This window comes from Protopterus annectens, chromosome 3.part0 (assembly GCF_019279795.1).
Source record: "Protopterus annectens isolate FY-2018-M chromosome 3.part0, PAN1.0, whole genome shotgun sequence".
Classification (NCBI taxonomy): Eukaryota; Metazoa; Chordata; order Ceratodontiformes; family Protopteridae; genus Protopterus; species Protopterus annectens.
Window position 1 is genome coordinate 1,418,427,177 of NC_056731.1, and position 23,912 is coordinate 1,418,451,088.

Below are 23,912 nucleotides of genomic sequence, written 5' to 3' on the forward strand. Positions count from 1 at the left end.
ACCTGAGTATATGTGCAGATCCAGATTTGAGTTTTTCTAATAATGTGAACTAATTGGTTAATGATAGTTATAGAACTACAGGTTCTATAAAATGATATATAAAGTCTAGGAATTCAAAAATGAATGAAATTATTGTTTGTTAGTTAAGTTATACCTAAACTGGAATACAGAATAACAATATGGAAGCCTTATAAGAAAACAAGCATTAGTAAATTGGAAATGGTTAATGATAGTTATAGAACTACAGGTTCTATAAAATGATATATAAAGTCTAGGAAATCAAAAATGAATGAAATCATTGTTTGTTAGTTAAGCTGGACCTAAACTGGAGTACTGAATAACAATATGGAAGCCTTATAAGAAAACAAGCATTAGTAAATTGGAAAGAGTGCAGTGTCTTTATTTGCAGATACAAGCAGTGAAATGTTTAGTCTCTTTAGTTAAATTTATATAAAGGGCAGGCATATTTTTATCAACCAGAAGAGAAGTTGTGGACGATAAGGAATAGAGTTGAAGGAATTTATCTGAGAAGGGAAGAGGGTAAGAGTTAAGTGGTCTAAGATTATTTTGTTGTTAGAACAAGATGGTTTACAATCACCTGATTTGAAGAGACATTTTAGAGCTGCACGTTTAAGGTTCAAATAAATAATACTAGCGTAAGGTTATAATTCAAAATGGAAAGTGATGATGATGAATTAGGTAGGAAGTTCAACAAATAGACAGTCTGGGATGTTATCTTAGAGAAAAATAACAACCATAGGTATGTTACTTGTAAATTAAGCCAGCATGAGAATGGAGAAAGTAGATTTTGCCAGTAAGGCTATCTGCAAATGGAGGTACAAAAGACATGCAAGAGGGCACGGGAATGTACTGGACTTAACTTGGCAAAGGAACCAAGGTATTGGAAGCAAGTAACTAGAGAAAGAAAGGTAATGGAGTCAGATGAGGCCAAGAAGATGCTTGGTCTGAAAGATAGAGACTGCCTTCGCTACCAGGGATTGATATCAGAGTATAGGCAAAAAGAAAGGGGTAGGGGAATCTTAATTGAAAGACCTGTTCTGGCAGAGTTTTTAGTTGAATCTTGAACAAAAGCTGCCGTTAAAAAGGGATAATTAGTATTTTCCCAAACCTACTGCCATGTGTTTATTCATTAGTGGTATTTAGTAGATGCTGTTTGAAACAAACCTTGTATTCCTTGCTTTTTCTAACCGTGGATCCAGTCCCACCTGTTAAGCTTTCCTCTTCTGCCCTCAAATACCTTATTAAAGCAGTTTCTTCTTAGGACTGCCACTTCCTGTACTATGTCTGTTCCAGCAACTCATCATTTCATTGCCACCCACCCTAAAACAAAACAACAGTACCACATGTTTGAAACACAACCTAAAACAACACCTATCTTCCTCATGACTACGCTTATGTTACCATTCTGACTAAACCCAACTTTCTTTCTCTCTTCCATGCCAATCTCTTTCATAGTCGCCCTGACTCTTTCACCTTTCTTATCCTTGTCTCTTTCATCTCTAATACTGCTCTTCCAACTAACCTATATCCTTAATCCTTTCCTACTAATACCCCCTCCTTACCCACCTCATCATCTTACCTACTGTTATCTCAACCTCTGCACTATCAAAACCTTTTCTACTTGTGTTATTCTTGATCATTTCTTTTTATAACCTTTTCCTCCTCTGTCTTCTGTTCTGGCTTTAGAGACATCCTACCTCATTAATGTAAATATACATATACTGAACTTATGCACATTATAATTGCTCATGTATCTCCAGCTATTACAACTTAACATGGCTTTGACTTATGTAAAGTAATACAACCTCTACTAAAGTATATGATAGTCAGCTTTACTTTTTGTCTCTGTACTACTTACAAGGTAATGCTTAAAATGTTTAATTGTTTTGTTGGGTCTTGTGCCCAGTCAAACTTCCCAGATAAACAAAAGACAACACATATTTTAAATAACAGCAATAAATAAATAATTTCCATACCCCTACCTACATGTTTTAACACATTAAAAACACTGAACAACTTGTGGTAGTTACAGCTGCGAATATTGACAAGGAGTACTTGGATGACTGCCACAGCTTGCGCAGGACTGTAACGTGTTGGGCCTCTTTGTTTCTGCAGTTCATGTGGTTGTGATCATGCTAAGGCTGTGCCTGCAGACATTTTGAGGCCTGATTGAGAAGCTGCTGCAGGAATTTATGATTATTTATTTATTCATTTATATTTGTTCACTCTTTGATTGTGTGTTCTGTGCATAAAGAGAAGTGTTATACGCTAATTGCTTCATTTGCAGTGGCTTCTGTTACCAACAGTGTACTGGAGTTGCTATTCAGTTTTGAATATCCACATAAAAAGGTAGATATCACAATTACCACAGAGGTTTTATGAAAATGTTGAAATACCAGTTTTCTGCTGTCCTTGCAGTTGCTGAGTATTACTTTTAGCGTAGACATACCATGATCACTGCTACTTTAATGAAACTAGATAACCTATTGTTTCAATTTAAATATTTCATTTTCTTTACTTCACAGCTCCACAGAGCATCTTGTCTTGAGAAGCTGGGAGATCAGACTGCAATGGTAAGGAGCACATGTAAGATTACTTTTCAAAATGGTACTGCTGTGAATTAAAGCAAGACATCTTAAGGAATAGTTGTTGCTAGAAGTTGTTGATTTATAAGATGCAATCAGTGATGTTGCGTTTAGTCCCTTTAGCTTTATATACAGGTCAGGCATATTTTTAGTAACCTGATTAGAAGTTGTGGATGATAATTAATAAGGAGTTGACGGAATTTATCTTGGGGGGGGGGGCAAGAGTTAAGTGGGATAGGTTGATTCTCCTAACAGAACAAGGAGGTTTAGGATTTTCTGATATGAAGGTATAGTTTGCAGCTTATACACACATGACATATATATATATATATATATATATATATATATATATATATATATATATATATATATATATATATAGGGAACTATATTATGATCTGAATCAGAAGGTTATAAATCAAAGTGGAAGGAATGATGATGAAACAGGGGAAGACTTCAAGAAACTGAGAGAGAAGGATTTTGGGTGCAGGACCTTAAGGAGAATAGCAACAACCATATATAATATTATTATTTACTAGGCACATTGCGTTACTGGGGAGATTGTAGGTGCTGTAAAGAACACTTCTGGCTAACATCAAATATTGAAACGATACCAATTTCATTAAGTCATACTTTAACTTAGGAATGGGGCCCATTGTTGTCATGGTATTAGAAACCCAATGAGAGAGAGAGAATGTTATATTTACGAAATAGCAGACATTATTCTAAAAATTTAGCCAGCACACGAATGGAGAAAAGTGGTTTTACCATTAGGGATAACTGCAAGTAGGAGTATAGAAAGTTTGCAAGAGGGGCCTGAATTTATTGAAGGAAATTAGCAAATGAAATTAGATGTTTAGAAGAAATAGCTAAGAAAGGAAATGTAATTGAGTCAGATTAGGCCAAGCAGACGTTTGGACTGTGGATTAAAGACTTCCTTCCTACCAGTGACTGATAACAGAGTAGAGGCATAGAGGAAGGAGATAGCAGTGCTAAGTAAAAAGACCAGATTTGGATGAGTTTTCGGTTGAGTCTACAGCAGAAGTTGTTGTTAAAAGTAGATAATTAATAGGGATAATTAATAGAGCATATAAAGCATTGCATGATAACTATAAGAATCAGCAAGAAGAAGTTAGAAAAGATTAAGAGGAGAGATTGGACAGGTAATTTGCAATTTACTGGAAAAGTACTAATGGTTAAAATGTATTAATATTCTTGTAATGGAGTTTTTGTAAATAGTTATAATTTGTTATACACTGTTTAAATGTTGATGGACTTGTTAAAACCAAATAGAGATTTTTTTAAAGGAAAGGTAATTTGCAATGGAACTTGGGGATATCTGTGTCCCCCCCCCCAAGTATGCAACAAAAGTCCAGAAAGTTTAGGATTTTTGCATGGAAGTATTTCCATAGGGATTTTTAAACCCTGGATAAATAAAGCAGACTTTAGGGATTTTTTCCTCGGGTAGAAAAAAATACTGGGGATGTGATGGAAAAGAAAGGTTTAATTGAGAACATGTTTTATGGTAATGTAATAAGTTTCCAGATTTTCCATGCAGAGTACCTTAGAAATTTTAGGAGAGCAAATTATTGTAACTAAAGAAACAATTCTTTTGAGTAAGAATATAGTAGCTGGATTGTCTAAACATAATAAGGTTTACTGTGGTTAATGCTATTGTCTTCCAAAAAAAAAGCAATTGCTAGAAGATGGGTACTGAAATCTAAATGAATTGTAACTGAAGTACTGATTATTGTAAAGGAGATTAAAGAAATGGAGATGGGATCTTTAAAAAGGAGAGATGCAAATGACATAGAAATAAATGGAATTTTGGGGAACAGTACATGCAGAATAATGTTCAGGAGGAGGAGTGCAATTTTAAGGGAAGGCAAGAATTTAGCAATTTATGTAATGCCAGAATGAATGAACATTGTTGAAAACAAATGTATACTGCGCAAAAATAATAATAATAAAAATGTATTTGTGATTTATTTTTTTAGTCCCCATGTCACTTTTTAAAAGATGTCATATGTAATAAAGATGTTTAAAAAATACCACTAGATGCTTCATCTAATAAAAATACACGAGCTGGGACAATATTAAAATGGACCTGCTTCAAGTATCACTATTTCATATGTAGAAGGGTGGACCTGTGTGACTTTTTGCTTCTTTCTTATTGAACTGGAAAGTATACTGCCTTTTGCCTTTATCTCATCTACTGCTAATTATTTATCTGAAGTAGTTAACTTCATTTGATCTTCAACCTGTGGGTCTATGAATCCAAATTGGATCTGACATAACCAGCATCTAATCCGAGCCCCAAGCTCCTCCCCTTACTCATAATGCCCCATGTCTCCTTCCTCCCTTCATATATCGTTTTGCCGCTAAATAGCTAAGCATCGTGGTCTCAAGCTCCGAGCATTTATTCTGTGGTAAGTGATTGCATTTGAGAGTTCTTTATCCTTTCCTGTACTTTTGCTTTCCCCTCCCCTCCTCTACCTGCTTTGAATGTAGGTTTAGTAAAAAAAAAAAAAAAAAAAAAAAAGTTTAGTTGTTGTAGTTCCCTTTGGCCTTCCCACTCCTATCTTCTCTGTGAGTGAGTGTGCATGTGACTGTGTGGTTTTTCCTTCCATGCAAGGAGTATGGCAGATATTCCCCCTAAGCTAGGGTTTAGGAAGTGCACAGAGTGTGGCCTTAAGTTCTCTCCAGCCTGGGTGTGGCCCATTTGCTTACCTCCTGTCCTATTTGTGCGGGCTTCAACCCACGGGCCCTTAAGGACAGGAGGGATAAGCTCATTCTGAAGGGCTTGCTTCCCTCATTGGGGAAGGCTGTCCCCGCAACCCTGGCTTCGGCCTCTTCAACCGCCGCTACTACCTCTTTTCCTCCCCAGACCTCTGGGACTCAAACTCCCACCAAGAGGTCTGGGGAAGGAGAGAGGCACCATAAGAAAAATAGACCCCATAAACAGTCTCCAGACCATTCGGCTTCGGTGGGGCCTCCACCCAAGGCCAAAACCCCCACTAGTCCCAGTATCCCCCGGCTCAACTCTTCCAGGTTCTCCCTGAGCTGGAGGTGTCTGTCTCCACCAAGGACATCTCCTCATCAGCACTCCAGGCCGGTGTTGGTGGCTTCCACCTGGTCTACCTGTAGTCTTAGCGAGGTGGAGATGGACAGGATGATGCAGAAGTTCATCATCATCAGCCCCCTTTTTTCCAAATTTTCTACATGGGGTCAGAGTATTGTGTTAACTGTCGCCAACTCTCTCGTTTCAGTGCCACACTCCTGCCTTCTTCAACACTCATGTCTGACTGTCGCAGATCTTCCTTTACACAATCCATCCACCTCTTTGCTGGACATCCTCGTTTCTCTTACCTACTCCCAGACCTTTTTCACTCCAGTATCTCCTTCTGCGATCTGTCCTTTGGTTTTGCTTTGAGTGTGTCTGGTCTAACCGAGTCAGATCTGAGCTCTCGGAGCCATAGCCTCAGCGTTGGATTCAAGGGGGTTCTGTTGGCTCCGAGTTTATCAGAGTGTAGTCTTCCCCTCGGCATCTCAGCACCTGTAGTCTCGGCTCTGACTCTCTCATCAGATCCAAGGGGAACGGCTCCTATGGTGGTTTCTCAGGATGCCCACTCCCCTTTGACGTGGTAGAGAGGGTTTTCTCGTGTTCGTCGAGACCCTTGACCATCTCGTCCCCGGATTCCGTCCCAAATTCCTCTATTTTGGGTACAGCCCCAAATGTCCTGTCATCTCAGGGACAGCCTGTGCAAGTTTTGCCTCAGGAAGCCCCCATGTGGGAACAACAAGAGGTTTGCGAGTTCTCCCCAGAGAGTCTCATTGAGGAGGTTCCTTACAAACGGATATGCAAAAGGAGGCACTTACTCCTCTCCAGAGTGCCTGACCAAAGACACTGACTTGGAGGAAGGGGAAGGTTCCCCCCGATCACCCCAGAGGATGTCTCCTTTAAAGACATCATGGAACTCCTTCACCAGAGGGGGGGTGTTCCCCCCAAAAAAACAACCTCGGATGAGTCAGTCTTCCTAGATGCATTCGGCACAGGCCCATCTACTTCCTGGGTGTCCACTCCCACGGATCTGCTTGTGGACCTCATAACATCTCGAGTGTGGAAGGAACCGGACACTGTGGAGCCCATCACTAGGTGCCCAGATAAAGTTCTAAGCTCCCCACCAGACAGGACTAGTTGGAGCAAAGGGTCCCCTATAGATGCTATGGTGGTGGTGGCCCCCATGAAAAAGAGGTTGCACAGAAGAGCTCTACGGTCCATCCTCCTGACCGGGAGTCTAGAACCATGGTCTGTCTAGGGAAGCGAGTGTACACTTCAGCAACCTTAGGGTGCTGAACTACATGGCACACTTCATTCGACTGCAGTGAGACCTAGTCAATGAGTTCACCCGCAGAGTCCATGCCAGCACAGCGCAAGAAGTTGTTCTCCACACGGATGGCCACTCTGAAAGCAGTGGCAAACACGTCCATGCGTCTGCTCTCCCATGCTATGGAGGGAGCCGCCATGGTGCACGGTTCCGGTGTTGCCATGAGGTGCCACGCCTGGCTCTGGCTGTGTCAATTCATGGAATCCTTTAAGGCATAATTTGCAAATGCCCCTTATGATGGTTCTTCCCTTTTTGGGAAAACAGTTTGTGACACACTGGTCCAGAGTGAGGAGGACGGGAAGATGCTGTCTGCCGTCGGGATCCGCTTCTCTGCCCCTCAAAGATCCTTTTCAAGCAATCAACGAGGGACAAAGAAGATGTGGTTCCAGAAGTCTCAGTTCTCCAAGGACACTCAGGACTCATCTTTCCCCCAGAAGCAGAGGGGGGTTATGACAGATGCCGTCCAAGAGGCAGAGGGGGTCCAAGAAACTTCAGGTTTCGAGAACCTTTCTCGGACAGACCCACGTAGCAGCCCTGAGGGGCTGCCTGACTGCTCATCTCTGAAGGAAGTCGGGGGGGGGTCACCCTTCACTACACCCAACGGCATGGATGTCTGTAACATCAGAGCATTGGGTGTTGCAAATTATATCCAGAGGTTACTCCATCCCCTTCACCGAATCACCTTTCTCACCAAAATGCCTCCCAGATGTTCCACCCATGCTAATGGAGGTAGCAGCACTAGAAATAGACAAGCTGCTAAGAAAGCGAGTCATCCAACCTGTCCCTCTAGACCAATCCAGTTAGAGCATTTATTCCAGGTTCTTTTTAGTGCCAAAAAAAATTGGGGACCTAAGACCCATTCTGGATCTATCCACCTTGAACTTGTCAGTAGTCAAGGAGAAATTCCGGATGGTCAGTCTCCAGTCTATCCTGCCTTACCTGCAGGAGAAAGTTTGGATGTGCTTGATTGACCTCCAGGATGCGTACTATCATATCAAGATGGAAAGGTGCTCCCGCAGGTTTCTCTGCTTCTGTCTGGGAGCCAATCATTATCAGTTCCAGAGCCCTCCCATTTGGTCTTACCACAGCCCCCAGGATGTTCACCAAAGTGATTGCAGTTGTAGAGGCCCACCTGAGGCTTCAGGGAATTCAGGTCTTCCCTTACCTGGATGATTTGCCATTTGCTGCCCCCACCAAGCATCTACTTTGCCGAGCCAGGGATTATTTCCTATTGTTAGCAAACAGCTTGGGCATCACCATCAGCAAATTGTCACTTATTCCTGTTCAGGTTCTAGAATTCATTGGTGCTCAGTTGAATACTATACAAATGAAAGTTTACCTGACCCCAGAAAGGGTGCACAATCTGAGAGTTCATGTCTCGTACATTCTCCAAGCTCCATTTCCTACAGCAGAGACAGTTCTGCAGGCACTGGGGTCCATGGTGGCCACAATCACTCTTCTACCCCTTGCTCGACTACACATGCGAATCCTTCAGTGCATATTAGCAGTCCAGTGGTATCTACTAGATCTTCCCCTGAATCATCCAATCCATATCTTTCGGGTCTGCAGGGACTCTCTTCGTGGTGGGTTCTTTCACCAGATATTGTCAGGGGGTGCACCCTTCTCCTGTCACTTCACGAAGCCACAGTAACCAAAGATGCCTCCCAGCTAGGGTGGGGGAGACATTGCTTGGGAAGGACTGTTCAAGGCATGTAGTCCCTTTCTCAGATCAGTTTGCATATCAGCATCCTGGAGATGAGGGTGGTGCTTATAGCATTAAAAGCTGTCCATGCCCATCTTCCTCTAGGAACTTTTCCGATCTAGACAGACAACATGTCAGTAGTCTGGTTTATCAACAAACGAGGAGGAACCAGATCTTACCCCCTTTGTCGAGAAGCCATGATAGTTTGGGAATGGGTGATTTCCACTAGCTGTTTTCTGGAGGCAATGCACATTCCAGGATGGTCCAGCATTCTAGCAGACAAGCTCAGCAAGACTATTCAGATGCCTTACGAGTGGTCTCTGAATCCTTCAGTAGCGGGAGAGAACTTCCAGAAGTGGGGTCGGCCTTGCTGCGATCTCTTCGCATCCCCTTCCAACACAAAATGCAGCAAGTTCTTCGCCCTGAATCCCCTTCAGGGGGCTTGGCCTTCCAGTCTTCTTTATGCCTACCCCTGTTACCTCTCATTTCGAAGTTCCTACAGAAAGGTCGCAGGCTGGGGAACACAGTAATCCTTATTGCCCCATTCTGGCCTCGTAAAGTCTGGTTCCCCTCCCTCTGGTCTCATCTTGTAGTTCCACCATGGATCTTGAATCTGGCTCTGGATCTCATCTTACACCCCTCAGGGATTCCTCACCCAGACCTGGACAGTCTGAAACTCGCAGCTTGGCTGCTCCAGTTCCCTTGATTATTAGGACCCCGAGTTTATCCTCTGCGGTTAAAACTATTTTGGTGGTAGCTCACAAATTTTCCACACGAAAAGTATATTGTAGCAAGTGGAAACTATTCTATATATGGGCTTCTCAATGGGATTTGGAACCTTTTATGGCTCACATCTCAGCAGTATTGGAGTTTTTGGTGGGGATTTCGGACAAGGTGCTAGTTCCTGTACAGTTAAAGTCCAACTGACTGCTAGTTCTAATTTTCATGTGGGAGAGAATATGTCTTCACTAGCCTCTTCTAGACTTTACAAGACCTTCCTTAAGGGTACCTTTCTTTTATAGCCCCCGGTGAAGGAGCCTATGCCTCTATGGGACCTCACTTTTGTATTGCAGGCTTTAATCTCCCATCCATTTGAGCGCGCAGCTTCAGTAGACTTACAGTATCTCTCTTGGAAGACTGCCTTCTTGTTTGCTATTACGTCAGCCAGGAGAGTATTTGAACTTCAAGCTTTGTCTATCAAAGTTCCTTACATGATTTTCCATAAGGACAGGCTTTCCCTGTGCACTAATCCATCCTACCTTGCTAAAGTAGTGTCAGAAGCCAACATTAATCAAACTATCAGTCTTCCCATCTTCTTTCCTAACTTTCAGAACAAGGTTGAATACAAGTTACATTTGCTGGACACAGGCAATTAAGATTTTATCTACACAGGACAAAATCCTTTTGATCAGTTGTTTGTCTCTTACTCAAAACTTTTCTTAGGAAAGCCAATTTCTAAAGTGACTATTGCTTGTTGGATCTCCCAATGTATTATTTGAGCATATTCTGGCAAAGGAATTTCCCCTCCAGGTCAAGTAAAAGCACATTCCACCAGGTCTATGGCCACTTCAGCAGCTTTTTGGTCCAGAGTGTCACTGGATGATATCTGTTCTGCATCTACCTGGTCCTCCTCTCATACCTTCATCTCACATTACAAATTAGACATTGTATCCAGGAGTAGGGCATCTTTTGACTCTGTTCTGCTCCAGAATATCCTTCCATGAGGGCCACCCAGGTGTTTGTAGCTGGGGAGTCTGTCCCATAGGTTGAAGATCAAATGAAGTCAACTACTTCAGATAAAGAAGTTATGTACTCACCATAACGTTGTAACTGAGTAGTTGTACTTCATTTGTCTTCAACCACCCCCCCCTTCTCTCTACCTTGTCACTGTGGTCTTGGCCTTGTATATGGGAGGCAAACATTTTAGTGGCTTCTCTTGCTATGCTTGGTTCAGAAATTTTGGGAGGGCCAGTAATGGTAAGGCCCTGTTGGGTCAGGCTTGTGTTATATTGAGAAGCAAACTCGATCTGAAGGGAGGAAGGAGAACAGGGGGCATTATGGGTAAGGGGAGGAGCTTGGAGCTTGGGTCAGATGCTGGTTATGTGGCCGGGTCGGATTCAGTTCACATCCATAGACCCACAGGATGAAGACAAATGAAGTACAACTACTCAGATGGAACATTATGGTGAGTCATAACTTCTTTTTTTATATCTTAACATTTTTTTTCTGTTGCTGTAATTTTTTTCCCTTTTTTTTGACAGCGCCAAATTAATTTCAGATGAAATAAGTGTGCTTGAAAAAGATTCCTGCTTTCAAGCTGTACATAACCTGACTGCTCCACATTAGCCTACATCACAACGTTGGTGGATAAGTTGCTATTTTTAGTAAATCTTTGATCTGAAATTTTTGTCTTCATTTGATCTTCAATCTGTAAGTTTAGGCACTGACATCGGTGCCAAGCCAGCCCATATCCAAGCTATGGTGCCAAAACTGAACTCCTCCTCCTCTACCCATAATGCCCCTCTCTCCCTCACTACCCCAGATCTCGTTTGCCCCCATTCGAGCAACATCCAGGTTGACTGAGCTCCTTGGTTCTGAAGGATTTCTAATCCAGTATATCCTTGTTACAGGTATTATTTTCTCTTATCTATAGATTTCTTATTATGTAGCCTACCCTTGTGTTCTTTGTGTAAAAACAATAAAAATTCCTTATTTGGTCTATCAGATTCCATGTTCTAACTTGCTCTGTTTTATTCTACTTTTGGATGTGGCTAAAAAGTCTGACAAAGAGAAGGCTACAGGTTTTTAAATGTCTACTGGGTGTGAACACAAGCTTCCCCTTTCAGATGCCCACACTCATCAGTGCATTGTGTGTTTAGGCCCCAGCCACTTGGACTCTGACTGCTCCATTTGTGCAGGTTTCAGTGCCCATACTATTGTGGACAGAAGGAATAAACTAATTTTAAAAGGCCTATTACCCAGTTCCACTTCTGTGGGCATAGGGACTCAACCCCCCTCTAAATCACCAGATGTGAAAAGGAGGGAAAAGAAGAAGAAGGTCAAGAGAGAGAAATAGAGAGAGAAAAATCTAGAAGCAGAGACAGACCTCCAGAAAAGTGGAAATTTCCAGATTCTTCCCTGTCTACTGGGGAACCTTCCCCCAAGGCCAGACCTAGGCTGTCTTCACCTTCGCTGAGATTTTTTCCTGTACCTCTCGACATCCCATTGGCCTCGCCAATGCATCCTTCCAGGATTGAGTCGGTGCCTTCCTCTGCTAGATCGTCCTGGAGTTTGTCAGAGAGAGAAGTGGTCCATCTGATGAGACAGTTTCTGCAGGCCCAGATTCAGCTGGGGGTCCTTCCTGCCCTCTCCCCTTCTGGAGCAGTGGGTCCTCCCCATGTCTTTGCCAGGCATCCTCCTTTCCTGACCCCATGGCTTCGGGGCCTGTGGCTATCAGAACATCCAGCGTCGAGGTGCCAGCTTCGACATTTTTGGTTTCTTCGATGACCAAGGCCTTGATTTCCTCAGCTCCTTTCACTTCGGTGCTGGAGAGCTCTCTGAACTGTAGTCTACTCAGCAGGTGGTCCAAGAGTTTGGCATTGGCATCCAAGTTTTTGGTACCATTCCTTCCCCTCGGAGCCCTGGCATTGAGCAGCTCAGCACCAACTTCGCCATGAGCGCAGATGGGGTCGGGGGGGTCTCTGTTCCAGCGGCATCAAGCACCTCAGTGCCATTGCTTTTGGCACTGATCTCCCACTCTCCATCAGCGTTAAATGTGGTGGAGAGGGTTATATTGATCTCTATGTCAAGATCCTCTATACCACCCTGTCTGGATCCTTTCTTGCCTCAGCCAGAATCTGAGCTCAGAGTCTCCAGTCCTTCACTTCAAGGACAGGCTGCCCTAACCCTCCAGGTTACCCTCCCTGTTGAGCCCCAGGCTTCCGGTTCTTCCCCGGAATCCCCCCCCCCCCCCAAGGAAGTCCACTGGAAGCACATGTGCAAGAGGAGGCACCTTGACTCTACTCCAGAGTCTGTCATCGAAGATGCCGACTAGGAGGAAAGGGAGGGCTCTCCGAGATCTATAACCGACAATATCTGCTTTGGAGAAATCATGGAAATTCTGCAACAGAAAGGTGGCTGATCCTCCCAAAAGCCCAGTCCGGACATGCCTGTGTTCCTGTAGGCGTTCTGAGCAGAAGCCTCTACTTCCTGGGTGACACCCCCTTGCAGACCCCTTGGTAGACCTTATTGGCCGCAGGGCATGGAGGAACCGGAAGCAGTGGAACCAGTACCCAAGCACACTGACAAAGTGTTAAGCGCCCCTCAGGATAGAATGTGCTGGCAGAAGAGTGTCCCTATTGATGCCTTGGTGGTTGCAGCTGCCACCAAAAAGGACCTCGCTCAGGAGAGAACCTCTTTCCATCCATCCAACAGGTAGTCAAGAGCAATCGACAGGTTGGGGAAGCATGTTTACACTTCAATGACCTTCTCTCTGAGGGTGCTGAATTATATGGCACACGTTACCAGGCTGCAGAGATCCCTCATCGAAGTAGTATCTGCATCTTCCCTAGAGTCCATATCTGCTGAGAAGAAGATTTTCTCCTCCAGACTGGCTATTCTTAAGGCCATCTCTAACACCACTATGAGGCTCCTCTCCTATGCCACAGAAAATGTATCTAGAGCAGCTGGTTCAGGCATCGCTACTAGGAGTCATGCCTGGATGAGGCTCTGTAACTTCTCTGAGCCCTTTAAGGTCTCCTTCATGAACGCTGCCTTTGATGGGTCGACCTTGTTGGCCAATCCCTGAAGGAGACTGTGGCCCAGTGCAAGAAGGACGGCAGGACCCGGTCTGCCATCAGGATCCACTTCTGTCCTTCTCAGTGAATCCTACTCCAGGTATCAGATAGGTAGTAAGAAGCTGTGGTTCTGGAAGTCCAGAGTTTTCCATCAGTATGCACTGACAGACGCTTCCCCTAGAAGCAGATCGGGGAATGATACATTCAGATGCCACCCTAGAGGAAGAAGGGCTTTGAGGGACCAAGGGTTTCAGGACTCTTGCCCGGACAGACTTTTCCAGTGACCCTGAAGTGTTACCTGACTGCGCCGCCCTGGAGGCAGTCGGAGGTCGCTTTTCCTTATACCCATCAGCCTGAAGAAGCCATCATGACAGATCGATGGGTACTGAGAATAATATCCAGGGGTTATTCGATCCCCTTCCTTCATTCCCAAGATCCCAGAAAATTCTCCCAGATGTTCGCTTACAGGGAGACAGCCAATCTAGAAATCTCCAAGCTGCTTATAAAGCGAGTAATCCAGCCCATCCCCCCAGACCTATATGGATCCGGCATCTACTCATGTTTCTTTTTGGAGCCCAAAAAGATGGAGGGACACAGATCCATATTGGACTTGACTTGTCTAAACAAGTTTGTCGCCAAGAGGAAGTTCTGGGTGGTTACCGTTCATTCCATCCTTCCCTACCTGCAGAAGGACTTCTGGATGTGCTCGGTGGACCTCCAAGATGCATATTACCACATAATGATGGACAAGCACTACTACTCTTCCGGTCAGGAGCCAGGCATTTCCAGTTCAGGATACTCCCCTTTGGTCTCACCACAACCCCCAGGGTGTTCACCAAAGTGCTAGCAATACTTACAGCGCATCTCAGACTGCAAGGAATAGAGGTTTTTCCCCTACCTGGACAACTGGCTCCTAGCTGCACCACCCAGGCATCAGCTTCTTCACGCCAGAGACCAGTTTCTCCAATCAACTTCAACCTTGGGCATCACGGTAAACTTTAAAAATCCAAGTTGGAAACTTTCCATTCTATGGAATTTATCGGAGCATGGTTAAACTTCTCTGTGCAAGGTCTTCCTTACCAGTGACAGGATTTAGTCTCATCAGCTCCATGTTCGTGTCATTCTTAAAGCTTCTGTTCCTTCAGCATCTCAGATTCTTCAAGCCCTAGGGTCCATGGCAGCAACCATTGTTATTCCACCCATTGCAAGACTGCACATGCATATCCTTCAGTGGACCCTAGCCATACAGTGGTCTTTTTTGGACAAACCTCTGTCTCATCTCATTTGCCTGTCCAAACCCTGCAAATCATCCCTTCTGTGGTGGTTAGATTCCCAGAACTTGACAGAAAGTCACCCCTTCTTGGCTTCCGCTCCTGTAGCCACAGTCACCACGAATGCCTCCCGGCTTGGGGGGGGGTACTGGGTGGGATGGATTGTTCAAGGGACGTTGTCAACATTAGAGACCAGCTTACACATCAGTGTTCTGGAGATGTGAGCAGTGCTTCTCGCGTTGCAGGCACTTCATTTTTTTATCCCCCGAGGAACAATTACGATACAGGTGGACAACGTGTCAGTGGTCTGGTATATCAGCAAAGAGGGAGGAACCAGATCATATCCCGTGTGTTGAGAGACCATGAGATTGTGGGAATGGACGATTTCCTCCGATCGCTTTCTTATTGCAATACACATTCCGGGGAGTTCCAACATTTTAGTGGACAAACTCAGCAGGACCATACTATCTTCTCATGAGTGGTCTATGAAAAGTCAGTGGCGGACATGATCTTCCAGAAGTGGGGTCAAATTGCTGTGATCTCTTCGCCTCTCTTTCCAGCGTCAAGTGCACCAAGTTCTTCGCCCTGATTCCCCCAAAGGAGGACTTCCCAGAGACGCTCTAGTTCATGCTTTGCCCCCCCCAATCTGCTGTATGCTTACCCTCCTTTTCTCCTCATGTCAAATTTTCTTCAGAAGGCAATAAATCGAGGTGTCGAGTGATCCTCATTGGTCCTTCTTGGCCTCATCAGGTTTGGTTTCCTCTCCTTTGGTCTCACAGTGTCATCCCTCCCTGGATTCTGGATCCTTGTCTAGATCTGATATCCAGTCTGGTGGGCAGTTATCATCCAGATCTGAAAAGCCTGAAGCTCACGGCTTGGATCCTGCAGTTCCAATGATGGCTAGAGTTCCCGGGTTTTCCTCTCCCATGAAGCACATTTTGCTTTCCGCTCACAAGTCATCTTCCAAAAAGGTTTATGCTAGCAAGTGGAAGAGGTTTTCCATTTGGGCATCACAGCATTGTATAAATCCCTTTACTGCCTCGATACCTTTGGTCTTAGAGTTTCTGGCCTGTATCTTCAACCAAGGCACTAGTTCCTCTACAGTTAAAGTCCAACTTGCTTCCATTTCCCATTACCATGTAGGACTTAAGGACACGTCTTTAGCTGCTTCTAGATTGTGCAAAGCACGGCCACCAGATAAGGATTCAACTCCCCCTTGGGACCTAACTTTTGTGCTACAAGCACTGGTGTCATCATCCTTTGAACCATCTGCCAAGGTGGATCTACAGTATCTGTCTTGGAAGACTGCTTTACTAGTGGCCCTGATGTCATCTAAGTGGGTTTCAGAATTCCAAGCTCTTTACATTCAGCCTCTGTACCTCATATTCCATAAGGATTGTGTCTCTCTTAGACCAAACCACTCTTTCATGCCCAAGGTCGCTTCTGAAAGAAACATTAATCAGGTCATTCACTTTCCCATTTTCTTTCCAGAGTTCCAGAACAAAGGGGAATATCAGCTGCATATGGTTGACATACATAGGCAGCTCCGTTTCTATCTAGTTAGAACAAAACTTTCAGAAAGTCCAATCAACTGTTTGTCTCATATTTTAAAGCCAGATTGGGATCTCCTGTCCCCAAAGTAACCATCGCCAATTGGATTGCTAGTATCGCATTTATTTATGACAAGTATGGTGTTTCTCTTCCTTCCTCATTAAAAGCACATTCTACCAGAGCGATTTCTACTTCATCAGCTTTTTTATCCAGAGTACCAGTAGATGAGATATGCACTGCGGCTACATGGGCTAGGCCTCACACCTTCATATAGCACTACAAATTGGATATTTTATCCTAGAACAGAGCCTCCTTTGGTTCCGCCGTGCTCCGAAATATGCTTCCTTAGGGCCTTCCAGAGTACTAGTAGCTGAGGACTCTGTCCCACAGGTTGAAGATCAAATGAAGACAACAATTTCAGATAAAGAAGTTATGTACTCACCGTAACGTTCCATCTGAATTGTTGCTCTTCATTTGTCTTCAGCCTTCCCTCCCTCCTTCCCCCTTCCTTAGTCAGTTAACCTGGCAGAGGGAGCCTCCCACGCTTTCTCTCTGATCTCTGTTTGGGGTGGGGTGTGTGGTAGTAGTGATGTCTCTGTGTTATCTTGAGCAGGTGCTTGACTTTCAAGCAAACTCGATCTGAGGTAGCGAGGGGCATTATGGGTAGGGGAGGCACTCAGTTTCGGCACTGGAGCTTGGATACGGCCGGCTCGGCACTGATGTTGGTGACTCTATCCACAGGATGAACACAAATGAAGAGCAACAATTCAGATGGAGCGTTATAGGGAGTACATAACTTCTTTTTTTTTTTACTTATTCCTTCTACTCATGACTAATGTTTTATCTGTCCTCAAGGATGTACGTAGCCAGGAATTTCCGACTTGTGCACGAAATTCCAGAGCTACAAACCCCTCTTAAAAAGGCAACCTTTTTATTATTTATGTCGTAAATATTGTCACACTAGAAGCTTAAACTTGGATTAATATAACAAGTGTAATGTGTGCATACCTTTGCTAGCTCACTTGCCTTTTTTCTAGAACTTGTAAATTTGAAAATAATTTTCATAATGTCTAGTTAGACACAATGTTGCCTCTTTGGATGTTTCATGGCTTGTGATGTTTATATCTCACTATACCCCCATCTTCCTTGTGCTGTATTGAATCCCTCATAATTTTTTTTTTTAAATTCACTCTTGCATCTTTCAGGTCCGGCAGTTAGCACAATGGGTTAAGGTTGTGAGCTACTAACAAGTTTCATCTTGCAGTCCAGGATTTGACTTCCTCAGCCTCCATTTGCCTCCTGTGCGACTCTAAGTAAGTCATTTAAGCAGGCAATGCTACTGGGATGAAAATCCATGAGGCTGTGTACACTACCCAGGTTCTAAGTACAAATAAAATAAATAATATACAAGCACAAGTAGATGTACAAAGTACATCAATTATATTAACACCTGCAAGATAAATTTTGAGTTGGTGTACCATCTTTCTGCTTAATGCACAAAGTCACCCAAGCACTGAGTTGTTTATCCGAAAAGTTATTGTTAAATAGTAGTTAAAACGCCATACCTAAACAACATTGACAGCTTTGTCTCTGTGGTCATACTTGGGGAAAAAAAAGAAGAGGAAGGAGAAGGGCTAAAATATGTCTTATCCATTCAAACACTGAGCCATGTCTGTTTCCATCCAAGTCATGGGCTGATATTCTTTAATGCAGTCTAAGTCCTATTTAGTCTTGCAAATATTTTCATTTTATAAATATTTTATTCCCCTTGAGAGCAAGTTTCAAGATGGACATTTATAGAATGAAACCATACTAGTCCTTTCTTCATGCATTTTGCTTCCTTAAATATTTAGTCATCATGCAAGTAATACCATATTAGTTTAGCAAATTAAAATTGTTACATTGACTCTATAGTTGAAACAGGATCTACCCTATTTCTTAAATATAGTTATACTTAACCTCAGAAACTGCTTACATTAAAAAGTTGCTGGTTATAAAGGTTTCTATCACCATATCATCTATCTAGCCCATCTAGTAGTCAGATCTGTGCCTGTACTCTCATCACAGATAACGGTTATGCTGGGCAGCTGCATCATCTCTCCAGCCATGCCTATACGTTTCATTTGATTCAAGGAAAGCCAAGACCTTTAACTATATTTATTTACTTCACATGTGCTTTTGTCATCTTTATTATACTACAGCTATAGCTAAGCAGATATTGTATTACTTTATAGTAGTATAAAACATCTGTAAACATCAATCAAGCATAGCATTTTCATTTTCCCCGTTACGTAAACATTTGGTAATGGTTTCCATCCTTGGTCTATCCAGTCTGCATATAATTAAAAGCTATCTGTACTCTTACCCTTGATTGCATTACAAACTGGGTATAATCATAATCCTCAGATTCCAAAACGCAGGTCATTTGTGAAATAACACTGTGAACAAGAGACCTATGATTCAGCCCTCTTCACAAATATAATTATTAATAGTAGTGGAAGGAGCATCTTGGGTACCAGATAACCTGCTTAGTCAGTTATGGTTAAAAGGTATGATCATTTCCAGAATGATGTTTCTTTAGATCCCGTTTTATAATCATTAAATGAAAGGTTAAGACAGTGTCAGGATGAAATTTTGACTTCTCTAGAAACTGCTTCATGTATCCATAATTTCTTCTGTCTAAACTAGAAATGCTTTCTCTTATTTCTGTTTCCAAACCATGCTTCTTAATTCTTTTACTGTATTTGTTTTGCTATGCTCATGAAGTTTGTAGACGTCTTAAAGATTACTGGATGCTTTCATCATACGATCTTCCTCCCTTATGTATGTTAAATTCCTTTACTGTCACTTTATATTGGTTCATAGGTTCATAGGTTTATACTAGGCTATCTGCCCTAAGGCATTTATAAACATCAATCAAGCATTGCATTTTCATTTTTATTTTCCCCGTATGACTTCTGATTTAGATATTTCACTATTCTGGATGCACCCCTGTGGATAACATCAGTCTTGAAAATATTTTTGCGAATATTATATTTCCAGAAATGTACAATATACTAAATGTTTGGTCTCCAAAATTTGCTGTGCAAAGAGATGGCATTATGCTACTTTTTTCTGCATCCCAGAATTACCCAGCTTCTCCTACTGTTTTAAGACATCTGATGCAATTAAAACTAGGTGACTTTCTATTTTTTTGTACTTAACTAATATCCGTGTTGCTTTGCTTCAAATGTAGTCTGTGTAGCTGACTATTTTTTCACATTTATGAAGCCTCTCTTCTTATTTACACTACCTTGTGCAAGCATATCTGTAATAGATTTCAGTGTCTTCTGTAATTTGCTTATGGGGATAATTTAGTGGCATGGTAACTGCTGTCCTTAAAAGTGTGGGTTCAATATCCATGCTGTTAATTTATTGAAGAGTGGGACTTGGTGTAATGGTTAAGGTGTTTGATTCTCACCTTTGGGAATGAAATTTATTAGGCTTAGAATTGCCTAGTAAGAAAGGTATCCTACTAATTAGCCATGAACTTATAAAACCATGAAATCTAAGGAAAAGGGAAAATGAAAATTTTAAAGCTTGTTTTGTACCAAGCTGAACTGAGGTAGGCTACCAGCCACAACTCTGAAGCTGAGATAACAGATGACTAGAGGCTTCTGAGCTTCCTAAAAGCCACAAGTTGCCTTTTTTATTTTTTTTTGCTACATTATACTATTTACTGCACTTTTATTGTCTGCCACCTACTTTAATACTGCATTTTAATACTGTGTACTAAATTGCACATTTGTACTGCAACTGTCTGCCTTACTGTGGCTGTTAAATTTTATTTTGTTGCTGTTTTTTCTGTTTGCAAAGCTCTTTTTGCTGTTTTCACTGTTTCTTAAGTATTTGCTAGTACCTTTCACTGTTTGCAAAGCAATCTGCCATGCTTGTTCTGTTTTTCCTGCCAAGCAGTGTTTAAATAAATGATTTGTTTGCTGTTTAAACATTTTAGAGACTCTTTGCTGCTGTTCTGCTGTTTTAAATTTTTTTTTGTCTCTGCTATTTCTCTGCTTTGTTAAACATTTTCTAGTGGTTCCCACTAAAACTATGGTAGCTAGTAGCTATAGCATAGTTAACATACAGGCTTGCTGCATCTGGGTCTATTTGTAGTGGCTGTTTGTTCTGAGCATGTTTTCCAGGCCATCTTTGGTTGGAAAGGGACCTTTTGCTTACTAGTAATAGAAGTTTGCTGATTGGAATCTGTCTGGTGAAGGATGATCGGTCTAGGGCTTGGAGCAAGCACCTGCATTGGTCCTTTTGAACATTTTTACAGTTTTTTTTAAGTTTTTAGCTTCTGGTATTTAAGCACCACATTTGAGCGGGTTTATGCTTGTTTGTACTGAGCTGAACTGAGGTGACTGACCAGCCACAACTGTGAGCTGAAATACCAGATGGACTAGAAGCTTCTGAGCTTCCTAATAACCATATGTTGCCTGTTTTTTTTTGCTTGCTTATACTATTTACTGCACTAATACTGTTTGCCACATACTTTAATACTATGTACTAAACTGCACTGTTGTACTTCCACTGCCTTACCTTACTGTGCCTGTTGAATCATATTTTATTGCTGTTTTCACTGTTTGCAAAGCTCTTTTCACTGTTTCTTAATCTGCTGGTACCTTTCACTGTTTGCAAAGCAATCTGTTCTGCTTGTTCTCTTTTTCCTGCCAAGCAGTGTTCAAATAACTCATTTGTTTGTGGTTTAAAACATTCTTTAGAGTCCTCTTGCTGTTTTTCTGCTGTTTAAAACATTTTTAAGTGTCCCACTGCTATTTTCTGCAGTGTTAAACATTTATCTAGTGTTTCTCGTCTAAATTAGTGTAGTTAGTAGTTGTAGCATAGTCCAGATACATGTTTGCTACACCTGGGTCTGTTTGTAGTGGCAGTTTGTTCAGAGCATGTTTTCCAGGCCATTATTGATTGGAAAAGACCCTTCACTATAGTGAGAGAAGTGTGCTGATTGGAACTTGTTTGGTCAAGGGTGATTGGTCTAGGCCTTGGTGTAAGCACCCTCACTGGTCCTTTTGAACCTTTTTAAAGTTTTTTTTTTTTTTATGTTTTTAGCTTTTGTTATTTAAGTCCCACATCTGAGCGGGTTTCTACTTGTTTGCATGTCACGCAGCACCGTGCACTGCTACTGTGCTATACAATAGCCTGACCGATAATTTCAACAATTTTTCCCTTAGATACAGCTGTAGAACATTAGTGTAGCCTTCATCCTTAGTATTTTTCTGGTCTAAGAAATACTACTAGTGACCTATTAAACCACCAGCAAAAAAAACTGTCAGAAATACCCATTTAGTGAGCACGTCCTTGATCAGTCCTGAAAAGTCCCTCGCTTCTTGTTAACGGTTTTTCAACCTTGTAAACTTGGGTCTCCTGAGGCAATGTAACAATTGCCTCTTGTACATTGACAACCCTCTACTAATAACTCAATGTATCTACACCAAAAATCTTGAATCCTTGCTGTCTCGCACTTTAAACAGTAACACTGAAGAGGTTGTCAACCCATCTACCACTACTCATGCACATAGTACACTTCTAACACAAAAATCAACATAAACGGAGGTTCTCTCAAAAAACTTACAGAAACACCAGAGACCTCCAAAACACAAGACTGCAACAACTAACACAGTTCCCACAGCACCCACAACACATGGTAACACCAGTGTCTCACCTACCAAGCCCGTAAGGAATAACATTCAAAAACCAAATTTTCTTGTCATTGGAGACTCCATAGTGAGGCACACGGATGACTCACTCACCGGGTTAGAAAATAAGAAAGTCACGGTCAGCTGCCTGTCCAGTGCCAGGATTCGTCAGATCACACATGCACTCAGCTCTCAAAGCAACAAGTACCATTATGACTCTGTCATAGTTCATGTTGGAGTGAACGACCTTAGTCATACCTCACTGGACTATATGAAGAGAGACTTGACTGAGCTCTCTGAGTATGTGTCCCAAGCATGTTTGTACCTATCCTTGAGCAGCATACTACCCTCACCTAGAGTGATGCCACAGTATAAACAAAAATGATTGGTTTCAATAATTGGTTTAGTTTTTGGTGTCATTCAAAGGGGATCCAGTTTCTATCAGCCTGGGAGGTCATGGTCGACAAATCTCCCTGCTTTGCCAAAGATGGTTTACATCTGGCACCACTAGGCTCTTGACTGCTGGCAAAGGCTTTTGCCTCCCCATAGTGCCTTTTTTAGGCAAGGTCTCGAAAACAAACTTAGCAACGTAAAATTTTCCAATAATAACAAAATAAGGGTTATGCTGCTAAACGCTAGGAGCTTAAACCAAAAAATGCATACCCTAGAAGCACTTCTGTCACTGGAAGATGTAGATGTCTGTGCAGTCACAGAAACTTGGTTCAAGGCCTCAGAGAGTACTCCAGCCTTGCAAGGCTACAATGCCTTCCACACCTTCCGACCGGAAAACGAACCTGTGAGAACCAAAGGAGGTGGTATTTCTATCTATATTAGAGATAAATGTATCTCCCATCTAGTTAGACTGGACAACTCCATGGAGCTACTCCAAGTTCAGTTTCTTGTTTGTAAGACCCCCATTCAAATCATAGTTAGTTATAGATCCCCCTCCATGGCTCATGATGCACATGAAGCCTGCTTGACCAAACTGGAGTCTATCCAAATTTTCCCGAACACTTTGGTTATGGGAATTTTAATTATCCCACCATCAAATGGGAAACCAGCTCTAGTTGTAACTCACTAGCTCAAAAGTCACTTCATTTTGTTAACTCAAATGTAGTGGAACAAATTGCTCAATCCCTAGCAAGAGGAACAAACATACTAGATCTGGTCCTCACTAACATGACAAACGGATGCAGATACACTGCTACAACTGTCGGACCCTCATTAGTTAAATCTGACCACAAATCAGTCACCTTCGAGCTGGCACTAACACCAGAGCTCAAAAAGGATGAAGTCAGACTAAAAAACTTCACCAAGGTAAAATATACCCTCCTGGGGGAAGGTATAAATGCATTCCAAGCACCATCCCCAGCTGGAAGTGGTAACTACACCGAAGCTTACACTAAAGCCCTGTACAGTCAGTTGCATAAGTATATAGACTCTGCTGTTCCAGAGAGAATCAGAGCTAGAACCCCAAGTTAAAAACAAGCTGCCATGGTGGACATCCAGCATCAACAAACTTTATAACAAACGCAAAAAGTTGATGTTCAAGAAAAGAACAGGCAAGGCCCCAACAATGGAAAAGCACCCAACTCAGCCTCAACAGGCAAATAAGACATGTCAAACCCTTTAAGGGCATTTTTGAGAAAAACTTAACAAGCACAGCCACGTACATAGCCTAAAAGGTAGGATCCAAGCGTATGCTGAACTTGTGACTAACGGTATCTCACACACACACTGACCTTGCAAAGATAGCAAACCCGCTAATGGATAGGTTTGGTGTAAATTTCACTCCCTTATTCCCGCTAAACTTATCACAAACCTTGACCCAACCCCACCCCCACCCTACATATCTGAAGGGCAGATCATTAAAGCCTTGTCCAAGGCAAAAAAACACAGTCTCTA

General features: G+C 42.5%; 1 protein-coding gene across 1 annotated transcript in view; it reads left to right on the top strand.

Annotated features, from left to right (window-relative positions):
* NSMAF (neutral sphingomyelinase activation associated factor) overlaps nucleotides 1-23,912 on the top strand; it is a 2,091,028-nt gene that overhangs the window by 565,896 nt on the left and 1,501,220 nt on the right. Inside the window, exon 8 of the mRNA XM_044065485.1 lies at nucleotides 2,547-2,594. Coding sequence (XP_043921420.1) covers nucleotides 2,547-2,594 — 48 coding nt within the window. The remainder of the gene's footprint in view (nucleotides 1-2,546; nucleotides 2,595-23,912) is intronic.